Source organism: Hemicordylus capensis, chromosome 4 (genome assembly GCF_027244095.1).
Source record: "Hemicordylus capensis ecotype Gifberg chromosome 4, rHemCap1.1.pri, whole genome shotgun sequence".
NCBI classification, from domain to species: Eukaryota; Metazoa; Chordata; class Lepidosauria; order Squamata; family Cordylidae; genus Hemicordylus; species Hemicordylus capensis.
In genome coordinates, this window is record NC_069660.1 from 94,313,792 (window position 1) to 94,339,561 (window position 25,770).

General features: G+C 43.0%; 1 protein-coding gene across 4 annotated transcripts in view; it reads right to left on the reverse strand.

Moving 5' to 3' along the window:
* Positions 1-269: 269 nt before the first annotated feature.
* Positions 270-25,770, reverse strand: part of SLC26A8 (solute carrier family 26 member 8) — an 87,625-nt gene continuing 62,124 nt past the window's right edge. For 3 of the 4 annotated variants that reach the window (XM_053244577.1, XM_053244578.1, XM_053244579.1), the window contains exons 13-20: positions 14,814-14,920; positions 11,536-11,605; positions 10,751-10,843; positions 9,257-9,391; positions 8,284-8,613; positions 4,591-4,645; positions 4,292-4,482; positions 270-1,337 (exon numbers count right to left, since the gene is read on the reverse strand). In XM_053244577.1, the coding sequence (XP_053100552.1) occupies positions 1,050-1,337; positions 4,292-4,482; positions 4,591-4,645; positions 8,284-8,613; positions 9,257-9,391; positions 10,751-10,843; positions 11,536-11,605; positions 14,814-14,920 (1,269 nt within the window). In that variant the 3' untranslated portion in view covers positions 270-1,049. The remainder of the gene's footprint in view (positions 1,338-4,291; positions 4,483-4,590; positions 4,646-8,283; positions 8,614-9,256; positions 9,392-10,750; positions 10,844-11,535; positions 11,606-14,813; positions 14,921-25,770) is intronic. The other variant, XM_053244580.1, reaches the window with a different exon arrangement.

Sequence of the window (25,770 nt, forward strand, 5' to 3'; positions counted from 1 at the left end):
GGGACACCTCAAACACATAGTTTGTGATGATGTCATCCACCCCAATTCAAGATGGCAGACACATGAACATTTAAGGCTCAAGTAGGCTAACTGTGAACTACCTAATCGAACTGGACCAAATTTATTCCAGTTGCAGGGATAGTGAAATGAAATTAGGCAGATTAGTTCTTACTACAACAACTTGTTTACTCTGCTTCCCTTCCATGCCTTAAAAATGGGCAGATTCTTTGCTATCATTATGCTTTTTTAATCATTATTTCAACAAATAATGCATTCAATAAAACTTTATTTTATGAAAAGTTGTTTCTCTGTAACATGATGAACAATGTAAGAACTGAAATACAAGAAAAAGATTATGTTGCTCAAGCTTAGCTAAGTTACAATAATACAGGTAAAGTTAACTGATATGGAAAAGGGGTTGATGTAATCCAAATTCCAGTTTAGTAAAGAAAAGCATATTCTCAGTTTGTGTTGTCTGCTTGTAAATAAGACTAAGATGTATTCAGTGTAGCAAGTGCCCTGCTGTTAATATCAGACGTCACAGATTGAGAAACATGGTGGTGGTGCTTGGGGACTAACCTGTCTGACATATTCTTTTAAATGCAAGCAGTCTGAGACAAAACAGCCTTAATGGAAAGAATTTCAGGTTCAGCAGCATCACAAATTCTCATGAGACAACCCCCTCTCTATACATGTGGGAAGCTAAAATAGAAAATATATTGTGAAAAGGCATAGGATATATATACATGGCAAAGTAAACAAGAGCTTTGGAAATTAAAGGAACAGTTAATTAATGGTTCCCAGTTTTATAGAAAATGTCACTGGCTAGTCAAAATTCTGCAAAATTTATCTATCTCGATGCACTTATGATAAATTTCATACATTCTGCAGTATTTCGCCCAGTTATGTCAGCAAAAGAATGGTTAGCTGCTTAAAAAAACTTTAATTCAAAAAGAAAAAGTAAAAAGAAAAAGTACTGATGAGAACAACCTGAACTGTGTTACATATGTACCTCTTTTTATGTCATCAATTCCATTTGATCTTATAAGTTAGACATCACTGGGTAAATCCCACCCTTCCTCCCAGATCTGATCATTTTCATTATCCTCAAAAGGAGACATTTCAAGTTGGTGGCGAGGGACTGTTGCTACATCACTTTGGAGAGAATATGCACGGAAAATATCTGATATGGGTTCATCAATGGAAGCTTCACTTCGGATAGCTTTTACTGAGGTGTTATCCTTGTTTCCATTTGACTGCAGACTCCTCCTGTCAGAGTGCTGACTCCTCCTGTCAGAGTGCTGACTCCTCCTGTCAGAGTGCTGACTCCTCCTATCCTGAATCACAAAATATATAATACCTTTATAAACACAAGTGTACATTTATGTATATAATCAGGGGCTGTGTCAAGGTTGGCCTAGTTAGATATCAGTCCATAGGAACACAGCCAACTTCTGAGGATCCAGGAACCACTTAACGGGGTGTCAGGAAGAGCAATAGTATGTATCCACTAGAAATGTGCAAATCGATTCAAGTCAAATCAATTCAAGCTCGAATTGGGATGATTTGAGTAATTCAAACTCAAATCGAATTGCCCCTAAAATGGAGGGCCTGATTCGAGTTCAAATCAAATCACCCCCAATTTGCCTCAAATTGATTTGAGTTATTTGAGCACCATTTTGAGGCCATTGTTTTCCAGGCAGAGTCGGTCTACCAACTGGGGTAGCAGATAGACCAGCCCTCTGACGTGGACTTAGCGCGTTGGCCCACCTCGGAGGTCTTTAGAGGTGGGCCAACATGCTAAGTCCGGGGTGTAGGGCTGATCTACCTGCCGACCCCAATCAGTAGACTAGCTCTCCCCAGAAAAACAGGCCTCAAAATGGCTTTTCCCCCCACGGGGAGAGCTGGTCTACCGACTGGGGTCAGTGGGTAAACCAGCCCCCTGCTCCGGATTTAGCATGTAGGCCCACCTTGGAGGACTGGTCTACCATAGACCAGTTCTCCAAGGTGCACCAACTTGCTAAGTCCAGGGCAAAGGGCTGGTCTACTTACCAATCCCAATCAGTATACCAATTCCCTCTAGAAAAAAATGGTGCTTAAATCACTCAAATCAATTTGAGTGATTCAAGGTCAATTCTTCGAAACAGCCCACCAAGCAGGGTGTTTTGACAAATCAATTTGAGGATTTTGCTATTTGATTTAAGCTAGAAAACTCACAGTGCTGTAGCCTTCTACCACACTTCTCTAGTAAGAACACTAGTTTTGCATAGTACAGATTTTGATCTGATGCTATGCTGAAATCATTTTAGGCTCCCTACCTCTTCTCCTGGAATCCTGACTTCCAGTCTCCCTTTCTTGGTTCCTGTGAAATGGTTCCTGACACCACTCATGTAGTAGTTAAATCTACCAGTCTCACTGAACAAAGTGGGATTTATTTCTGGATAAACATGCATGTGACTGTACTGCATGTCCCTGTGTATTTCTATGCACATATAATATGTGAGGCCTGCCATTAACCAGGCAAAGTCATTTTGTGTAGATTGCACTGATAGGACAGTTCAAGAAACTAATTATGTCATATAATTTTTATTAATATGCTTGCAAAAGGGAAGGGGGGAAAAACAGTTTGAAATTTGCAGGATTTCAACTTCAGACATTGTTCATTTTGTTGTATATTGTATTCATTTTTACACTCCTTTCAAATGTAAAAAGTAGTGCATTCAGCTAATTTAAGTGGCAAGATTGTTCATGCAAAATAGGGTATCTGTAGATAATTGGGAAGCATAATATTCAGAATTCCTTCAAAAATTATCCCCCAAATATTTAAATTTTCCATGAGCATATTCCAGTGTAAAATGTAGTGCATTTAGCTAATTTCAGTGGCAGGATTGTTGGTATCTCTAGATCATCAGGAAGTGTGACTTTATTTTGCAGAAATAAACTCTTCAAAATATATAATAGGTAGTAGGTAAGGCCCGTTATTGACCAGGCAAAGTCATTCTGCATAGATAACACTGATAGGAAAGTTCAAGAAATTAAATATATGTCATAGAATTTTTTAATTAATGTGCTTGCAAAAGGGAAGTAAAAGAATAATTTGAAATTTGTAGGATTTTCTTCAAACATTATTCATTTTATTGTATAATTATCATATATAATAAATTTGAATCACAGTAAATCTGAATCTGAGAAAGATCTACTTTTCTTGGGGATTATGTTGTTTTGGAGTTATTGATCTGATTATTGAGTGAAAAATATGTTGGGAACAATAATGGTTAAAATCTGATTATTCTATTCAGAATGTAAATGTGTCCCCAAGCATATTCTGGTGTAAAAAGTTATATATTCAGTTACTTTAAGAGGCAGGAGTGTTCATGCAAAATTTGGTATGTGCAGATAATTGGGAAGTATGATATTCACAATTTCTTCAAAAAATTGCCAAAAGAAATAATTAAAATTTCACTGTGCATATTCTGTTGTAAAAAGCTAATTTAAGTGGCAGGATTGTTCACCCAAAGTTTGACATCTATAGGTAACTGGGAAGTATGATATTCAGAATTTATGTTTAAAACGATTAAACCCACCCACTCCCGCTGCCAAGTATATTCTGGTGGGGCAAGTAGTGCATTCAGTGGCAGGATTGTGTATGCAAAATTTGGTATCTGTAGGTCACTGAAATGAGACAGGTTAGTCATAATTAACTTAAATCCCATTAATCTCAACGGGACTTAGTAGTGACTAACTTAATCTGAATGTTGCCTGATAATTTTTAATGACCCAAAGTATACTTTCATTGTTTGACAGCAAAATGCAAATGGATGAAGAAATATATGTATCCAAAATGCTATTAAAATAGTGTTGTCAGCAACTTTAATGTAGGAAAGTACTGTTGCCCTCAAGGGTTTTCCAGAAAAATTGCACTAGCCAACAGGTAGCTGTGACACTTACATAACCACATTCCACACAGTATCCACAAGAGCAATAAAAGTGCTAATAAAGGGGAAAGGAGGGAATATTTCCCCCTATTGTGGTTTGATATATATATATATTTTAAAAATAACAGAATCACTCCCCTAAAGGAAGACATAAGGATCTATGCCAATGTGTTAAGAATTCACCTGGAAAGGCCCTTATTGTCCAAAACCAAAAGGATAGTGAAGTGAAGTGAAGTGAAGTGAAGTGAAGTGAATTGTTTAAATAATATTCATAGACCAAAATGATGAAATTGCCTTCCTGGCTTTACAGTTTTCTGGTTGGTATATTAATTGTGGATTTTAATCAAATACTATACCCGTTGGTCTTCTACATGCACTTCAGCAAACATTTCCTCTGGCTGTACACTGGTGTCCACTGCCACGTTCTGTTGCAAGAGGGTTGGCTCCACAGCAAAGAGGACTGCATCATGCAGAGTTGGAAAGAACAGTGCTTTAGTAACACACTGGTCAAAAAAATCATTCTTCTCAAAGGTTTTTATCACAGAAGCTGTGAGGCAAAAAGTTCAGACAGAATTACATGCAGCAGCAGCATGATTAAAAGACTGATATTATTCATACCAAGCATATCCAGTAGAATCACCATTATTATACTCACGATGACAGGCAGCTATCAGTACTGAGACCCCAATATTCTGAAACACATGGCAAAGCTGTAGAAGGAATCCAGTATATTAATATTAGTGATGTTTTTATCTTCTATACCTATATAGATTTGACATAACAGTGTAGGATATGAAGAGTTAAGGGTAGTTACGTGGTATCAAACAATTTTATTCTCTATGCTTAAGAAGACAAAATCCCTCAATCAAAAAGCTCAATTCAAAACAATGGGCAGGTTCAGACAACTGGCAGCAAGTAGAAGGGAGCCACTGGTGCCCAGTGAGCTCATACTCCTGGTGGGAGCTGGTACTCCAGCTCATTTTTGGTGTTGTCTGATCCCAGAAATGTCAGGCTGACAAGTTAGGCGTCCTCCATCACCCAACATTCTCTGCCCAACTTCAAATCTAGGTTACAAATGTTAGGAAGCAGAGGACATCCAACATTGTCAACCCAGCATTTGCTGTTTGGGGTGACACAGAAATGAGCTGAAGTAGTGGCTTGCACTGGGAGTGTGAACTTGCTGGGAACCGGCAACTCCTCCTACTTACTTACCACGGGTCATCTGAACCTGCCCAATATAATACTGATACAGTAGAAAAGAAAAAAGTTGAATTTAGAACACTGAACAAAAAAGACAGTATGGAACGATGAAACTTTTCCATTCTATGTGTCCCAAAGGAAAGGGAGAATGCATGCATAGGGATAGACTGCCCACCTATACAGAGAAAGCAGAGTGTTTGATAAATACCAAATCCTCCTCCTTTGTTTGGTAGAAATCCCATAAGCAATCCCCCCAAATGATACTCCCATCTTACATTTTCATTTTCAACCCACTATAAACCTATCTATAGGTTACCTTACATATTGAGGAGCTCCTGCAAAATATGACAGCTAGAGAGATTCTATATTTATCCTGTAGCAGTTACTGAAAGTATGGGTAGGTTATAGGCATGTGTGCGAGCTGGCTAGAAATTGGGCCAGCTCAACTTCAAACTGGCTCAGCCTGAAGGCTTGACCTCGAGCCAAACCCAACCTGAGTCAGTTAAAACCTAACAGCAAAGGGGGATCCAGCGATGATCCCCCTTTACCTATTGGGGGGGCTTCCCTAATCATTACATAAAGTTAAAATGGAGTGCTCACACGTTGCTCCAGCAACGGCTGCTGCAGGGGCTGTGAGGGGATGGTGGCAGCAGCTCCCCTGAATCCTGTCAGCCTCCCCCTGGAGTTTCCTGAGTCGGCGGCAGCAGGGCCATTTTTAAATCTCCACACATGTGCACGGGCCATTTGCAACACCACACATCACCACTCCAAGCCCATGCCCAGGAGACTCTGGGGGAGGCCAGCGGGGGTTGGGGGAGCCACCCCCACCTCTCCTATGGTGGCAGCTGCTGCCAGTGACCGGTAAGTACTCCATTTTAACTTTACATAATGGCATTTTAATGAGGTAGGAGAAATAGCCAACCTACTCAGCTCCTGTCTCACAGATCATAGGAACATAGAAAGCAGCCATATACAGAGTCAGACTATAGAGCTGGTCTTGTGGTACCAAGCATGGCTTGTCCCCCTAGCTAAGCAGGGTCTGCCCTGGTTGCATCTGAATGGGAGACTTGATGTGTGAGCACTGCAAGATATTCCCCTCAGGGGATGAAGCCGCTCTGGGAAGAGCAGAAGGTTTCAAGTTCCCTCCCTGGCTTCTCCAAGATAGGGCTGAGAGAGATTCCTGCCTGCAGCCTTGGAGAAGCCGCTGCCAGTCTGTGAAGACAATACTGAGCTAGATAGACCAATGGTCTGACTCAGTATATGGCAGTTTCCTATGTTTCCTATGACTATTGGTCCATCTAGCTCAGTATTGTCTACGCAGACTGGCAGTGGCTTTTTTAAGGTTACAGGCAGGAGTCTTTCTCTCAGCCCTATTTTGGAGATGCCAGGGAGGGAACTTGGAACCTTCTGCATGCAAGCATACAGGTACTCTTCCCAGAGCAGCCCCATCCCCTAAGGGGAATATCTTACAGTGTTCACATGTAGTCTCCCATTCAAATGCAAACCAGGGTGGACCCTGCTTAGCAAATGGGACAATTCATGCATGCTACCACAAGACCAGCTCTCCCCATACAAAAACATGGTGGATGTATGGAAACTCACCCCTCATAGGAACCTAGGAAGCTGCCTTATACCAAGTCAGATCATTGGTCCATCTAGCTCAGCATTGTCTACAGAGACTTGCAGTGGCTTTTCCAAGGTTGCAGGCAGGACTCTCTCCCATTCAGGCAGACAGGCCCTCCTCCTAACTAGTTTTTTGCTAGCAGATTATCAAAAATTGGGAGCACACACAGCTCCCAAAGCTGAGTAGAACACTTGTCCCAGCCTCTTAACTATTGTGTGAAGTGCCTTACTATATCTTAGCCTAACTTACTTCATGAGGTTTTTGTGAGGCTTCTTCCTAAAACCTGCCAGGGGAAAAGGGAGATGCAGGCTGGGAAATCAGGATAACCCTGAGTTCCTAGTCTATGAAGTTATTCATGAGAGCAGCCATACTGGGTGTGCACAGCCTTCCTGGGGTAGGGTGATCATATGTGCGGTGTGGCAGAAGACTACAGAAGACTATGGGGGGGAAGGTAAGTATACTCCTGCCTCCCCCACCAGCCCTTCCCAGCCAATAGGGATTTCGGTCATGTGAATGACCTTTATATCTGCTATTTTCAATGGTCTGCACATTGCCTAGTTCCCATTCTCAAGCTTTTTGATATTAGTTTTAAACATATCAGCTGACATACTGCGTCAAGTATGTCAGTCTAGTAATGTTGCATTTGCACAATTTGTGTAAGTTACACAAGTTGCTCAAATGGAAATTGTTACACAAGAAGAAATCCATTGGAAATAATGGATAATTATTGTATCTCTTGTATCTTGTAATTATTGTATCTCTTGTATATTGTAACTCTTGTATAAAACAATTTTCATGTTGCAAAACTTGTGCAAATTGTACAAATGCAACATTATTAGGCTGATGTACTATTGTGCAGTATGTCAGCCTTCATGTTTACATGACAATGTTTGCCTTCTCTTATTCATATTTGTGTTGCCTGTCTTTTCTGATCCAGTTTTGTTTTTTATCTCATCATCACATCTTCCACATAGTGATTGAGTCTTTCTTCTTTGATATGTGTCCCCCCCCCCATATTTGGGTTGATCTCTGACATCCCCCCCACCCAAAGCTAAGTCTGAAAGCTAAGTTACACAGCCAATTTTTCTGCTATGTGGTGATGTTTTGGAACTGGGATTCATGCTGACTAATTCTTACAAAAGGGCACAGCTATTTTCAGCAAATCGCACAAATTTGCTGAATACACCTGGAGAGGGACTTGAATATGTGGTGGACCTTGTTGCATGATCAAATTCCACATAGATTTCATCTGGAATTACTTGCAAATAAATAAACCACTATGTTAAGGTGGGAAATTGTCTGAAGCTTTCCTGTTTCTCTAAATTCTTATTTTTGCTATGCTGCTTTGCAACTGATCTTGTATTTTCTTGTACAACATTTCAGATCCATCCAAAGTTTTTAATCTAGGTTGTGTCTTAATGTTCTAAAAATATGTACACACAATGAAGGCAAGTGTAAACCAGTCCTACAGAATGATAAAACTATGAGTAAAGTAACGAAGTTACAATAATCCAAGTAACTTACCGCACGTAATAAATAGGAAGCTTGTAAATCCACAAAGTGCACCATGCTGAAGTCTATAATAATGGTGTGGATCAGGTATGTTGAGGAATCTGAATCAAGTGGGTACAATTGAGTTGTGGATCTTGATATAGGAGTGCCTTCATAATCTTGTTCAGATGCCCTTTCTCTGATAGCTGAGGACTGGATGTATTGTCCTGGCACCCCTAAAGATCGAGTCTCAGAAGCATATCTACTACCAATTTTTGTCCAACGTATCAAGGCCAAAGAAGAAGATGATGGTGACTCATTAGGTCTCCGAACTCGCTTGATAAGTTTCTCTGTATAAGGTACCTAGAATGCAAGAAAAATTAGATTCTAGAGCAGAGTAAGATGACATTGTGATTCATTTGTGTATTTATCTTTTAGAAATCTCTTTAATGTGGCTAACCTTTACAGATCTCATTAACATGGCTCTCTCTATATATCTTCACATACCCAAGAGTTTTGACATTCTCAATTTAATGAAATAATTTAGTGTTATTAGAAAGCATCAATTTTAAAAATTATCTTTGTAAAATCACAATTACATGGTTTTATGTTAAATATACTAAGTTTTGGTTTTGATGGATACAATAATTATAGACACTGAGTATCTCCCTATGTCACATTTAATGTTAGATTATTCTCAACACTGATTCAGATTCAATGTGGGGCTGAAAAGCTATGTGGATGTTTTCACATAGGTTTGAATATAGGTGGAGACTTATATCCCAGCGGCTCTAACAATTGGATATTCTACTGAACATCTTGTTCATAGAATGTTCTATATATAATGATAAATGGGGCTTAATCACTTTTATCAAATTGTGTACAGATGTGTAAGCCAGCTGGCTTTAGGCAAGGTCAAAGAATTTGTCTCAGTGAAACTTGTCTGGGAATCATGTTTCCCTGGGAATCTATCAGAGTTGAACCAACAAAACGAGAGATTTCTGACCCTGGGTAATGGTTCAGGAGGATCGCAGACACAGGCACAACTGAAATCCTTGCTCTGTCCTCTGGCAGTAGGCAAGCTAACAGAGATCAAAGCTCTCATCTCATTTTCATCAAGAGGCACTGCCTTCATATTCATCTGAAAAAGAAATAAGGACAGTTTATTAGAAACAGCCATCTTTTTCTAGTGCAGAGGTTCATAGGGCCAGCCCAAGGGTTTTGGATGCCATAGGCAAAGTATGACTTTGGTGCCCCCCGCCCCATACGATATTCAGAAAAATGAAAAGTATAAAATGAACTTTTACATGTATTTACTTGTCATTTGAAATGAACAATATAAACATAAATATAAACATATTGCTTTTTTAAAATTTCCATTAATCTTAACACAAGTACACTGTATAAGGTAAACCAACACTTTAAGGTATTTTCTGCTTAAAATTATGCATAATTTTCAACATTTAATAACTCTCTTGGGGATTATTGGTTCTCTTGGGGCACCACTGTCTCTTATGCCGCAGCAGCCTCATTCACTCATGCCACAAATAACTGGAATGCTTGGCATTCTACTTCAGCTAATTATGCAGAGATGATGTCATCACATGCATAGTAACTCACCAGAAAAGGTTTCAGTAGGTAGAGAACAACATCCTCTATTTTTCCATAGCCAGATGACTGGCAGATTCTCTCGCTTGCATGAGGGCATCTAGCAGACATCCAGCAAGCAGCAGACACCCTACATCAGTAGTTTATTGCTGTGCAATTGCTGGCCGACTGGCAGAATCTCTCATGCTTTCAAGAACCTGCCCCCAGCCATCTGGTGAATGAGAGAACTACCCATGGAACAACAGAGCACAAATGCTCTAAATAAATAAATAAATAAATGCTCTCTACCTATTGGAACTTTTCCTGGTGAGTTACTGCACATGTGATATCATCTCCAACGAGAGCTCACAACAGTCTCTGTGTGTGAGACTGACTGCAAGCAATAAAGCTTGATAAAAGTATGCCCTTTTCAGTGTTTCCAATAACAGAAATAATATGTACATGGAACAACAAAATGTTCCATCAGTAGTTTTTATTTGTCTAGAATATTAAACAGAGGGGGAAACCTCAATTCCATCTAATTTTATGCCCTTTAAAATTTGGTGCCCCAAGTGACTACAAAGTTTGCCTATATGGTTGTCCTGAGGCTTTCCCAGATAGCAGGCTTTGCTTCGGGTTTTGTGCAAGTCTTTACTGCAAGTTTGAAGTTGCAAAAAAACAGACGGTACAATTTTTTTAAAAATCCAACATAAATCGGGCTACACTAACACATGATGAAAAACCCAAATTGTGTGTGAAGTGCTCCCTGATAGCTTGCAGGGACCTTGGGGTATATTTGGACGATATGTGAACATATACTTCCATTCCGGAGGAGATGCAAACTAAAAGCTGGGTGTGAAAAACTTCCTGGAGGTTTTGAATTCCTGATCATCATTTGGAAAGCATTATTTACCTTTCGTAAAATGTAGCGTTTGAAATATTTCATATTTGCAGATGAAATGGAGGAACAGCACTGAAAGATTTTCACCCCCTGGACCTCGATGGCCTAAAAAGTAAAACACATTTAAAATCTTTACGAGTTTTGTCCATGATAGAAAAATAAATAATGGCTGGTTCTGGAAAACAAACAGTGGAATTTTGCTCAAGTTTCCTTCTGCTGGCTCTGAAAGTGACTAAGCTACCAAAACAGAAGGTAATTTTAGCAAAGGTTCAAAAGTTTATTTTATGGCTCAGGTATTTATCAAGATTATTTGATAATAAATTGGTACCTTGCAATTTCTGTAAGATATAATAAGAGCAATTTCTATCTTTGGCATGATCCAATACCAGATAAATTCAGACATATAAAGCAGCAATTTAATCAAATACAATCCCTGATGCAGAAATCAAATATAAAACTTGGTGCCACAGATCTGCTTTCAGTTCTGATGTCAGGGTGCCAGGGTAACAAAGTGGTACTGAACAGTACACATTGTAGCTATGGATTACATCCTATCAGAAAGATCACCATGTCATATATTTTTAGAGTTGCTGGCAGGATGGCTATTATGTTCTGACACATTTCCATAATACTTTTTCAAGTGACTCTTCATTGCCAGTTATCTTTGTAGTAATTACGCATAGTACTCTGCCAAAATAGTATTCCTGGAATTAATTTACCTTTATTGTCAGGTACTGGTGTGCTAGTGAAGAAGATCAGTTATAGCAAAGAACCCCCCTCCACACACACACTCTTACCGCATCATAATCAGAAAAACTGCGATAAATATTGGTGTTTGGAATCTGACCCAGTGTCGACATCTTCATTCTAAAACAAAACATAAATCAGATCTCCTTTCTTCTTAGACACTAAGTAGACCCAACACGTCCAAGCTCCCCAACCCCCGCCTTGGGAACACCCTTGAAATAATTTTAGTCAATTGTGATGACATTTAGGAATCAAGAAGCTTACAGAAAAGGAAGTAAACCACAATGAACTACACAAATGCAAATATGGTTTCAAATAACAGAATGCTCACATTAAAGAGACAGCCCCTGTTACACCATCTTTCCCATTTTCATATATCTTTGAGGATTATGGATATGAAACACACACGCACACACACACGCACACACACACACGCCTGTCTGCCATGCCATGGAAGCATAGCATTTGATCAAGTATAAGGGTCTCACACCACCTCCATAATGGGACATGTTATTTCCTTCCTCCATTGCTGAGAGATATTTTCCCTTGCACCAGGACAGCATGAGCCATTTATTTATTTACTGTTCAATTTATATACCACCTTTCATAAAACTCATCTCAGTACAGGAGAACTGTACAATTTCACCCCACCAGTGTGCATGCAACCCGTGGGGTGGATTTGCATGGAGTAAGGAGGAGCCAGAAGCCTCATGGCTTTGCAAGACATGGGGAATCTGGGGTATTTATTGACCCCATTGTACATTCTGTAGCATATTTTGATCGTATTTATTTTTATCTTTATATTTAGTACCCAGAATGTTGGGGGGCAATATGCTAAATCATTGTAAACCGCTTAGAGAGCTTCCAGCTATAGAGCGGTATATACATGTAAGTGCTATTGCCATTGCTATTGCTATCCTGCTCTTCGTGCAAGGAGCCTAAACCGCATACAAGAGAAGTGACTGGTTCAGAGTCACTCAGTGAGACGTTTCACACAACATGTGTGAAGCGCCTGAGGGGTTATTGCAGGGAGAGCAGGCTTAGCCTGCTCTCCCCACAGATGAGCAGCCACTTGTAGCTGGGTGGTCAGATTAGCTGCCCACACGACTGCCGGCTTCATCACAGAGCCGGCAGGGGCTGCGGGGATTGGGGGCTGTGCGGCCCCTGGAAGTTCCAGGATGCCCTGTGAGAGCATGTGGGGCATCCTGGAGAGACCCCTGAGCCTGGGAGTCTGCTTGCAGCCTCCTGGCCGGGGGTCTACTCGTGTGTTGCTGCGTGCCACGATGACACACAAGCAACAAATTGCGGTTAATGGAGCGCTTGGGTTAACCTCATTTAAGGGGAGGGTGCTGTAGGCAGGCTTGGGCTTGCCTGCGAGCCTGGTGGCTCCCACGATCCTCCCTTAGCCCGCTTTCCGTGGATCGTGGGAATAGCCTCAGTGAGTTTCATGGCTCATTGGGGATTTAAACTTGGGTCTTCCTAGTCCAACCATTACACTGCACTGGTTTTACTACACTATTATAAGACTGCACTATAATGTAGAATATCCTGCTGCAACGTATGGATTGCACATGTTGATTTAGGACCATAATTAAGGCTATCTCAATCTGGTTCAAGTTCCACAAAGCTGAGAAACTGGAACCTAAGGCTGATGCTGTAACAGATGTGCCACGTGATCAGTAGTGTTGTTGTTCAATGTAACACGTTGATTGATTGATTGATTTGATTTATATACCACCCTTCCTAAAGTGTTACATTAAAATCAAACACACATAATAAAACAATTAATTTTTTTTAAAAAAACCCATTTATATCAGATTAAAATTAAAATTAGATATAATTAAAAGCCAGGCTAAGAAGATGGGTCTTTAAGGCTCTCCTGAAGGCCTCCAAGGAAGATAATCCTCTTATGTCCATGGGGAGCACACTACACAACTTAGGGGCAACAACTGAGAAGGCCCGATCCTAGGTTGCCGCTGGATGAACTGGTGGCACCTGAAGACAGACCCCTGATAATCTTAATGAGCAGTGGAGATCTTGTAGAGAAAGGCACTGTCTCAGGTAACCTGGATCTAACCCATTCAGGGCTTTAAAGGTAATAACCATGTTCTGGGAAGAGCATCTACATGCTTGCATGCACAAGGTTTCAAGTTTCTTTCCTGGCAACTCCAAGATAGGGCTGAGAGAGATTCCTGCCTGTAACTTTGGGGAAGCTCCTGTCAGTCTGTGTAGACAATTCTGAGCTAGATGGACCGATAGTCTGACTCAGTATATGGCAGCTTCCTATATCCCTATGTTAACCTATCAATGGCTTGCTTCTCTTCTGTTGGGGACTTTAGACTTAGAATTGCAGCATTGCCTATAGTCCATGGTCCCATAGATTATACAAGGTGCTAGTCACTAATGTCTTCTATAGTCTATGACCCCTTCTAGTTCTGTTTTTAAAACCTCAGACAGAAGCTGAGCCAGAGAAGGAGGAGGAGGATGCTGCTTTGGCAGGTGAATGGGGTCACATGGTACCCCAGGCAGGGAGGCTTGCTCTGGGACTCCAGTAACTAACCACACTGCCTGGCCCTAGCAGCTCCCCTGCTGAATGATGCAAGAGTTTGTTTCTTACTCTGGATCTGAAAATGAAGCATAATGGGTTTTCCTGTAGCAATACAGTAAGGCAGGGGTTTTCAAACTTGGGTTGCCTGAAGTTGTTGGGCTACAACTCCTATCATCTCCTGCCACAATAGCTGGGGATGATGAGAAAGTCTAACAATATCTGTCAATCCAAGCTTGAAAACTCCTGCAGTAAGGCTCATGACTTCTAAATGATATTTTTGACATACTAATTCCAGTCTTCCAAGCAAATCTATAAATTTGGCAGATTCTCAAAGGAGAGAACATTAGCTTGATAAAGTTTGTTATGAAGAGGTAGGGGAAAAATAAGACCTCTCTTAGAAATATTTTGCTTTAAAGTATCCAAAGAAAATGACATTACAATAGAATATGATATGCTACAATCACTAAAGTTTAACTTTAGATCATGTGTATGGCCATAAATGAGATAAAGAAGCACTGAAGCTAGAGAACATATTATGGATCTTTATTCTGTGTTTCCAATATTCCAGTCAAGTTTTCAAAAATATGATCAAGAGATGGGGAAAGTCTCAGCCTAGCCACTATTATTTTTAAAAACCATCACTGTATTCCCAATAGTGCCTCCTTCCCCAAAAAATAATCTTGGCAGTTATTTAATATACTCCTGTAGCAAGAGAATTTACTACTTCCACATACATGTATCTATTGTTCAATAATACAACATTACAACAGAAGACAGTACCTGTGTGACCTGACACTTATTATGAAAAAGGTGAATCCCATAGCAATTGCCAAACCAAAATCAAGACCAAGACAGATTACAGCCAGAAAGGTCACAATCCAAATTCCCTTTGAAAAGAAATAAAATAAGAACAATATTAGCTTCTCAAAAGGCACAAAACAATGTCAGTATGACAGGATCCTTATTTTGGAACTTACAGAGTATGAAAAAGGAAGTCTTCTTGCCTTTTATTGCTCCCTATCATTTATTTATTTATTTATTTATTTATTTATTTATTTATTTTCCATTTTATATCCCGCTCTTCCTCCAAGGAGCCCAGAGTGGTGTACTACATATTTAAGTTTCTCATTACAACAACCCTGTGAAGTAGGTTAGGCTGAGAGAGAAGTGACTGGCCCAGAGTCACTCAGCTAGTATCATGGCTGAATGGGGATTTGAACTTGGGTCTCCCCGGTCCTAGTCCAGCACTCTAATCACTACACCACGCTTGACTCTACCTTCCTGGACTTGGTGATACCTTTTCTTCTTCTTTTGTATACATTCTAATTGAGCTTCTATTATTGTACTTTTAAATAAACTCTGGAGTGATTTGACCCTTCTGACTTTCCCTTTCAACTCTCTTTCCCCCAGTTTCCTCATTTTTCCTTTTCTGAAGACAAAAGTGGCTGTGCTGGACTTCCTTGGCAATTCTCCACTTGTACATCAGACACTCTCTTCATGTGATGGACATGGATGTGACTGACAAAGAGGCAATTGACCAGAAAAGGCTCTTGTGGTCATGCTGCCATCATCTGTTCCCATGGCAAAGCAGCAGAACCAGGAGTAGGGCATCACAGATGCCCTACAGAGGCATTAGTACTAGTATGCTACAGAGTGGATTGTGGCAGAGGTGTGTGTGTGTGTTTTTTTAATGGCATCAATAGTATCTTATACCAATGTCACATCTAACCCACTGAAATCTTTATGAATGTTTAGAAAAAACAGGTTGCTTACCTGTAACAGGTGATCTGGTAGTGGTTCCATACATTCATAAGGACTGGGTTCTGTGCCTGCGCAGACCATACTTCAGATAGAACTCTCTAGCTCCTCGCAACGCCCAACCGCCAGCAGCGTGTGGCTGCAGTACTCTTAAGCGGTGGTTAGGCGTCCCCTTTCCTCAGTTTCTTGGTGATAAGCCATCCAGTGTGTCTGAGGATGACTGGCACTTAGATGTAGAGTAGAAGTAGACACTGACGTCCCATAAGCATGTACCGTAGCTCATTCCTTTCTTTCACACATACATGCAGCGGGGATGGACGGGCGGGTCTTATGAATGTATGGAACCACTACCAGATCACCTGTTACAGGTAAGCAACCTGTTTATCCGGATAATGGTTCCAACATCCATAAGGACTGGGTGAATCACAAGCTGTAGAGTTTGGTGGTGGGTGCATGATGTTATGGTAGGATCCTTTTCAAAACTGCCCGTCCGAAATCAGCCGCTGCTGCCAATCTAATGTCCAAGGCGTAATGTTTGATAAATGTCTGGTGTGATGGCCACATGGCTGCCAAACAAATGTCCTGAAACCTGATGCCCGACAGGCGTGCTGCGGAGGTTGCATAAGCTCTGGTGGAGTGTGCCTGAACCCTAGAGGGCGGAGGAACCTTCTGCAACTCATAAGCCATCTTTATAAGTTCCACTAGCCAGCACGCCAACTTCTGGTGCAACGGTGGTTGGCCTTTATGCTGGCCCTTCTCACAGACAAATAAGAGATTTGTCTTACGTATCCGGCGTATGGCCTTCAGATAGTAAAGTAGAGCTCTTCGGACATCCAGAAAATGCACTGCCTTGTCAAGCCGTGTTTCCGGTTCTTTAAAGAAGGTTGGTAAGACTATATTCGTATTAAGGTGGAAATCGGTGATGACCTTTGGTCGAAAGTCCGGATCCAAACACATTACCACACGGTCTGGGTGAATCATGTCTGGGTTCATCTACCCGGAGGGTTCCGAGTTCACTCACCCTCTTCACCGTGGTTATCGCCACTAAGAACAAAGTTTTCATAGTTGCCAATTTCAACGATGCTGAAGCCATGGGCTCAAAAGGGGCCTCTGTAAGTGCCCCTAAAACTAGTGAAAGGCTCCATTTCTGAGCAGGTTCACGAACAGGTGGGTATAGATTATTCAGCCCTCTCAGGAAGTCTTTACATCTAGGGTGTGTGAAAACAGTCTTGCCATCTCAGCCTGCGTGTCGCGAAGACAATGCAGCCATGTGGACCTTAATCGAAACATTAGCTAGTCCAGTTCTCTTCAACGAAGTGAGATAAAGGAGTACATCCTTAAGCTCTGCTTGCCTAGGTTGAAATCGATGCTCTTGGGCATAGGAGCAAAACCTATGCCACTTTGCCTTGTAGTTCCTTCTTGTAGATACCCTACGAGTGTTCAAAAGGATTTTCTTCAGAAGCCTATCCTCCACACTGTCAGATTGAAAACTGACAGGTTGGGGTGGAGGATCTGGCCTAGATTCTGTATCAGCTGATCTTTCCATTTGGGGAGGCGTTTGTATGTCTTCTTCGATAGACTGAGTAGCTGTGTGAGCCAGGGTTGGCGAGATCACTATGGAGCAATCACGATTGCCCGTGTATGTTCTTGGAGAAGTTTGGCTGCTATCCCGGGAAGGAGTGGAGTTGGTGGATATATGTAGAAGAAGCTCCTTACCCATTGATATTGAAAGGCATTGCCCTTGGATTGTCTGCCCAGACCCATTCTGGAACAGTAAATCTTGCACTTCTTGTTGTGTTCCACTGCAAAGAGATCTACCTCTGGCCAATCCCAGGTCACAAATAGACCCTGAAGGATCTTCGTGTGCAGCTCCCACTCGTGTTGCTGCAACACAATCTCTCTGCTCAGTGAATCTGCCAAGCAGTTTAGGCTGCGTTTGATATGTATCACTTGCAAGTGAAGACCTCTCAGAATACACCAATTCCAGATCTGTAAACTGAGGTTGCACAGTGCCCGTGACACGGTACCCCCTTGCTTGTTCACATAGGCTATTGCTGTGGTGTTGTCCATCTGTAGCTGGACTACTGTGTTCTGTAGACTGTTCTGGAAAGCGAGCACAGCCTTGTATGCAGCTAGCAGCTCCAAGAAGTTGATATGCATAAGAGCCTCCCTTTGATTCCATAGGCCTTGAGCCCTTCTGTTCCGCATGTGGGCTCCCCAGCCCCACGTGGATGCGTCGGTCGTCAGGGTACAAGACAGTAACGGAGTCCTGAATGGTATCCCCGTAAAAGATGAGCTTCCTTTGTCCACCAATGTAACGACAGCAGGACCTTCTGCGGTAGCAAAAGTTGTTTGGTTTGCGGGTCGCGTCGTAGAGGAAAAGAACGGAGGAACCAAAGTTGCAAATTGCGCATCCGTAGCTTTGCATAAGGCACCGTGGTGGTGCGTGAGGTCATTAGGCACAGCAGAACCTGTACTGACCTTGCCTTCTGCTGTGGCACCATCTGGAATCGTTGAATCAGGGCGCATATGCGAAGGTACCTCTCTTCTGGTAGATAAGCCATCTGCTGGAGCATATTGAGTCACGCCCCAGTGTACTGCAGGCTTCGTTCCGTTGATAGATGAGATTTCTTCCTGTTGATCTGGATCCCTAAACCATTCAGTAAGGATTTTACGATCTCTATGTCGGAGAGTAACTGCTCCCTGGTTTTTGCCATAATCAGCCAATCGTCAAAGTACGGGTAAACTGATAGCCCGAGTACCCTTAGGTGAGCTACAATGACTGCCATGCACTTTGTAAACACTCTTGGTGCCATCACCAGACCAAAGGGCAGAACATTGTACTGATAGATCTGAGTTCCTCAAGTGAAGCATAGATACTTTCGATGGCTCTGTTGTATGCCTACATGGAAGTACGCATCCTTGAGGTCAAGCGTTGCAATCCTTTGCTCTTCGTGGAGCAAGGGAAGGATGCCTTGCAACGTTGTCATGCGGAATTTTTGTACTTTTATATATTGATTGAGCCAGCGTAGGTCCATTATTGGACGAATTACTCTGTCCTTCTTTGGAATCTGAAAGTACCGGGAAAGAATCCCGTTTGGCCCTGAGCCCACTGCACTGGTGATATGGCCCCCTTCCGTAGCAACTTCTGCACCTCTTCCCGTAAGACAGGGGTGTCCGGCGTGAACCTCATTCCTTGGAAAGGAGGGGTCTCCCAGAACTCTATAGCATAGCCTGTCGAAACAATCCTCAAGACCCACTGGTCTGATGTTATACGGTGCCATGTTTGGCCATGACTTGCCAGTGTGATGGTATTTCCGGCAGGTGTCAAGGTGATCTTTTTCCTTGCACTTGTGTTGGTGTAAGTTGTCTCGCAGGGAAATGAGGCTGAGAAGTTGTTGGCTAGTGGGCTCAGTAGTAGATCAAAGCTGCTGCTTAGGTTGCTGGGCTGCCTTGTTGCGGCCTTGTTGATTGTTCCTGTTCCTAGGCTGGAACTGTCGCCAATTGTAGCGATGGTATTGATGTTTGTAATCCCGTCGATCAGGCTCTCGATAATAACCCTGTCTCTTTTGATAGGGTTGATAGCGTGCTGTTAATTTGGACTTTTTCCATTGCTCCATGGTTGTATCTGTGTCATCCAAAAATAGACCTTTCCCTCCAAAAGGTAAAGCTTCAATACGGTCCTTCATATCTTGCTGCAGTTGAGTGGCCCGCAACCAAGCATGACGCCTCAGAACAATTGCGGATGTCAGAGTATGTGATTCAGACTCTGCCAAGTGTTTAGCGTTGGCCAGTTGCTGTCTTGTGGTAGTAGTTGTACGTAAGAAAGTAGCCTCAAACTTCTTCAGAAATGTTTCATGATCTAAAGATGCACGTTGATCATACAGAAGTTCCCATAGCAAGTGAGTGTACTTGGCTTGGCACGCAATATAGTTCGCAATTTTAATTGAGGCAAGCAGTTGAATAGGTTCACCTACCTAATACATCCAATTTCCGCCCCTCCTTGTCTGCTGGAGTCGTATGACGTTTACCCCCTTTTGAGGTTATAGCACAGTCTATCACCAAGGAGTTTGGTGTGGGGTGTCTTATCAAATATTCATTCTCTTTCTCTTGGACACGGTATAAGACTTCCAACTGTTTGGAGGTAGGCGTCGATGTCTGGAGCACTTCCCAAGCAGACTTTGCTGCCCATGAAATATGAGGCAACATTGGCAGGTACACTGGCTGCAAACCCGATGCTTTGTTCATCGTATTATACACTGGATCATCCAAATCCAGTGTCTTCTGCTTTACATCTAGGCCCAATACACAAGCCATTTCTGCTATTTGTTGGTGATATCCTTTCATCTCCTCATTTGGAGAAATAGAAGGGACCGTTGCTACATCATGACTTGGATCAGGTAGTGCGGGTTCCTCAGGGGCTTCAGGCTCCGTCGTGTCTGACGAGTAGCCATCAGGATCATCGTCATCATCCCCTGAAGAGGGAGGCAGTGGTGAAGCAGGAGGAACCTTGTCGCTAAGCCGTGAAGGAACTGAGTGGACCGGCAGATCTGCTTGGAGTGATACAGACCTCCTTGATAGCGTCTCTTTCTGAGGGAGTTGTGCAGTCTGCAACGAAACAGACCTCGTCTTCACAGTTGCTCTCACCGGTTCCGAAGGCCAATCGGCTTGTAGAGAGACTGACCTCTGCAAAGTTACAGGTGCGGCTGTCTGCACTGCTGATTCCTTTAATTCTTTTGATGAATTTGGATGGTCTCTCTCAGATAGCCACAGCTGAAAGAGAGAATACTCTTCTGGGGAGATTGTGCAAGTATTGTGCCACTCTCCCCGGGGTAGAAGGCCCATAGTAGGAGTTGAGAGACATGTAAAGGAAGGTGTTTTTGGTATAGGAGGGGTGTCTCTGAATCCCTGAAAGGTATTAGTGGAGGGCATAGATTCTTCTGACTGAAGCATGCGGTGTAGAGTGCCCTCTGCACCAACGGCATGATCTGTTGGTTGAACTTCTAAGCCTATTTCATCTTCTAGTACGGGTTCCAGTTCTGAATCATGAACTATCACCACCGTATCGTAGGGACCCGCATTGTTGTTGAAGTCGGGGTTGAATGTCTCCTCCACGCTATACTTGTCCCGTACAACGTCTACTCTCGACATCAACGTTGTCGCCAAACTCGTTGCCTCAGCCAGAGTTGTCCCAGTTAGTTCCGGATTCGACATTGCTCCCGATGCCGAAACCTCTGTTGTAGAAGCTGTCTTCGACGTCGATGCTGCCTTCAATGTCGACAGTTTTGCTAATGTATTTCTCGATGTCGAAGCTGCCTTCGACGCTGGCAGGTCTACCGATGTGTGTCTTGACGATCCCACTGATGTGTGTCTCAATGTCAGAGGAGATTGATTCAGTGTCGGAGCTGGCGAAAGTGAGGCCGCCCGGCGTCGAGGGCTCCGATAGGTCTGCAACCCCGTCGGAGAGGGCGTGTGCTCAGAGCCAGTCCCGACCTCCTTAGCCTTGTGCTTTTTTAACCTCTTCTCTTGCAGCCCGGACATCAATGTCGAGCCGTTCCGTTTCAAGAACGGTAGGGTTCCCTCCAGCTTCTTAAAGGCTTGGGCTGCAATCGCAGTCGATGCACTTGAGGTAGAGGCGCTCGGCGTCAAGGCGGTTTTCCCTGATTTTTTCTTCGACATTGAGGAATGCAATGCCACCGAAGCAGTCAACACGGCGCCTTTAGATGACACTGACTCCGAGACTTTAGACTGCGCCACAGCAGGTCTCGAGTCCGGAGCCCCCCAATGTTTAGGCTGCAAAGCCTGTTCCATTAACACCACTTTAAGGCGAGCAGCTCTGTTCTTTAGCATCTGCTTACTGAAGGTGGAGCAGACGGAACAACTTGAAAGATTATGGGCCTCTCCTAAACAGAAAAGGCAAAGATCATGTCCGTTCGTGGACGGGAGTTTCCCACAACAGTCGTGGCACCTTTTGAAGGTGGTTTTCTCCCTTGGCTTTTCCTTGCCCGAACTCATAGGAAAGCCAGATTAGTCAAGTTTCTGGGGCCGCAAACTTCACCAAAGAGTAGTCCGTGTCTGTTCCAAGTCCTTCGCCAGGTTAATCCATCGTCTGTTCCAAGTCGTTCGCCAGAGAAGTCGGTCATCCGTTCCGAGTTGTGTTTTTTAAAAAAATCAGTTCGTCTCAGCCGAAGGTTTCCAAAAGGGTTAGTCAAAGTCCGTGCCAGTCGTAAATATCTAATCAGTTATCTGAGGAGCAAAAGTTTCCTGAAGATGCGATCGCTTAGGCAGTCAACAAGAAACTGAGGAAAGGGGATGCCTAACCGCCGCTTAAGAGTACTGCAGCCATGTGCTGCTGGCGGTTGGGCATCACGAGGAGCTAGAGAGTTCTATCCAAAGTATGATCTGCGCAGGCGCAGAACCCAGTCCTTATGGATGTTGGAACCACTATCCAGATTATGGGCTTATTACGCTTAGTGACTGCAGACTCAGAAATTTAAAACTATTTGAATAATTTATTTTTTTTATTTTTTATTTTTACATTTCTATACCGCCTTTCGTTAAAAGAAAACCCCAAGGTGGTTTACAAAAATTAAAACATTCAATAAAAGCAATAAAAACATCAAGCAATAAAAACATCAAGCTAAAAACATATAAAACAAACATAAATATAGAACAGCAGATAACAGATAAAAACACAGAGAAGCTGCAGTAAAAACGATTATGTAAAAGCCTGGGTAAAAAGCCAAGTTTTTAAAAGCTTTCTAAAAGCCATGATGGAGTCTGAGGAATGAATGGCCACTGGGAGAGCATTCCAGAGTCTAGGAGCAGCAACAGAGAAGGCCCTGTCCCGAGTGCACGACAGCCGGGCCTCCCTCATTGTCAGCACCCGGAGCAGGGCCCCCTCAGATGTTCTTGTCAAGCGGGCAGCAACCCTTGGGAGCAGGCGGTCCCTCAAATACCCTGGGCCCAAACAATTAAGGGCTTTAAAGGTCAAAACCAGCACCTTGAATTGGACCCGGAAACGAACCGGCAGCCAGTGCAGCTCTTTCAAAATGGGGGTGATATGTTCCCAACGGGCAGCTCCGGATAACACCCTCGCTGCCGCGTTTTGCACTAGCTGCAGTTTCCGGAAATTCTTCAAGGGCAGCCCCACTTAGAGCACGTTACAGTAATCCAGCCGCGACGTGACTAAGGCGTGGGTAACCGTGGCCAGATCTGCCTTCTCAAGAAAGGGATGCAGCTGGCGCACCAGCCGAAGCCGTGCAAAGGCACCCCTGGCCACCGCCTCCACCTGAGCTTCCAAAAGCAGAGCCGGGTCCAGCAGTACCCCCAAGCTGCGTACTTGCTCCTTCAAGGGGAGTGCAACCCCATCCAGAACCGGTAGAATCGCCTCATCCCGATCGGCTCTCCTACTGACCAACAGTACCTCCATCTTATCCGGATTCAATTTCAGTTTGTTAGCCCACATCCACCCCATCACGGCCTCCAGCCCCCGATTCAGAACATCCACCTCCTCCCTAGGATCAGATCACAAGGAGAGATAGAGCTGAGTGTCATCCGCATATTGCTGACAACTCAGTCCAAATCCCCGGATGACCTCTCCCAGCGGCTTCATGTAGATGTTAAACAGCATGGGGGACAAGACCGATCCCTGCGGGACCCCACAGGCCAACGGCCACGGGGCCTAGCAGTAGTCCCCCAGCACCACCTTCTGGACCCTCCCCTCAAGAAAGGACCGGAACCACTGCAACGCAGTGCCTCCGATCCCCATACTCAAGAGGCGGCCCAGGAGGATACCATGGTCGATGGTATCGAACGCCGCCGAGAGGTCCAGCAGAACCAGCTAAAAGAATGGCTGTGTGAGTGCCTAGTTCAGCGCCTAGGAGTAGTGATCTCCACCAGTAAGAAAAATGGTCTTGAAAGGTAGCAATTTGAGTCTGAATGACAAAACTGAAAAGGATGTAACTGCACCAAGAGAGATATCACAGAAAGCTATACAGGTTGGGGGCTCAAGGGCATAATAAAGAGGTAACTTAAACTGATCTGGAAAAATTATCTTGTTTAAATCACCCACTATACTCACAATCATAGTGGCTAATATAATTTTTGGGAGCATTTAATGATAGCAAAATTTGAAAACAGCAATGATTCTATTATAGAGCTGTGCTGTGCACATTGCAGTTAACTGGTTGGTCAACATAGGAAGATAGGAAGCTGCCATATACTGAGTCAGACCCTTGGTATCTAGATGTTTTGGGACTACAACTCCCATAATCCCCAGCCACCATGGCCAATAGTCACATTGATGGGAATTGTAGTTCAACATTTGCAGAAGGAACAAAGTTGTGCAGCCTTGCCTTAGGTTGTACTCAGGCCAGGGCTTCAAACACCCCAGAGTTCCACTAGCCCTATTATTTCCTATTTTCACCGGAATGTATGCACAACAGAAAGCCTTTTAGGGTTTCTGGGAAGAAAGATCTATACAGCAACTAGTATAAAAAAATCCAGTTGCTTTCCATAATTAATTTCCAATTGCTGAGTTAGTCCTTTACATAACTTTCAAGAAGAAAGTTATACATATTTCTCTCAGTACCACTCTCCTTAAATGCTTAACTTTGGTTGCATTGTAATGTGATTTTACTTTGTTTCTTGATCTTTCTCTTTTTTCGTGTATTTGTATTGACTTTTGATACAAGATTAAAAGTGACTTTTTGGGAAAAGAAGCCCCCTCCCTTTTAACTTCCTAGTTACAGCATACACTATTTTATTTGCTTTACATCTTTTGCTTTCTCCTTGTTAATTGTAATTCCTGGTGTTCAGAATGAATTTTACATCAAATCAACTTTTACATAGCTCGTTAATGCTTTCTTTTCATGGTGGGGGAGTGAGGGGTAAGTGTTGCTGACTCTTCCCCTTCCCGCTTACATCCTTCTCCCGCAGTGAAAGGAGAAAAATTCAGGCAGTGCAGTGCTAAGCTCCAGCGAGAAGGAGAAGGAGAAGGAGAAGGAGAAGGAGAAGGAGTAGTCATCACACCTAGAAGAAGTGTGGCTGCCCCACTGAAGAGGATTAAGCACAAAGTTATTTGTATAACCCTGCCTCTAAAGTAAGTGGGAGGAATAATTTACTCTTGAATAATAACCTGCATCCTGAAGAGAATGAACATGTGTGATTAAGTCCAATGTTCCTTTCTCTACCAGTTTGCTTTCTGAACCTATAGAAACGTTGCCAGGGCATTTTTTGTTACAGGTGGAGGCTATTCCCATGATCACCCAAAAGTGGGCTAAGGGAGCCCAGCTTGCCTTTAGGTGATTGTGTGCTTCAACGGGAACCACGCATTTCCCAGCAGCTAGCCCCCATGAATACCCCTCCCCTTAAATGAGGTTATCGGAGTGTGTGCTCTGCTAACCCCGTTTACCCGATTGTGAGATGCCGCAGCACAGCTTTGCGCTGCAGCAACTCATGAGGAGATCCCTGCTGGGAGACTGGAACAAGCCTCCCAGTCTTGGGGGTCTACTAGTATTAGGTCTTTCCTATCCAAAGGTGTACTTCATCAATAAATCTACTTAGTATTTTATTCTACAAGGATCTCCATGTGTCTTCTCTAAATAGGTGCAACAACTAAACTCTGCAAACTACTCTGTAACTGGAGTGGGTAGCTTCTTTAGTGCGCTGGTAATTAACTGGGGGATAAAAATTACAACCCCCAACATTCTTCAAAAAGCAGGCTTTACAGCGAGTTCTTACTGCGAGTTCGAAGTTGCCCCCCCCCCCAAAAAAACTGATGCAAAAAGTGGATTTTTATACTCTGGATATAAATTGAGCTACTCTCTAACGTGCAGTGAAAAACCTGAATCTTGTGTTAAGTGATCCCCGATAGCTCACAGGGGCTTTGCTATAAATCTGACTAATATGTGAATGCACACCCTCCATTCCGGAGGAAATGCGAGGTTGTGCGTTGTAGACAGCCTGGTGGAAATCA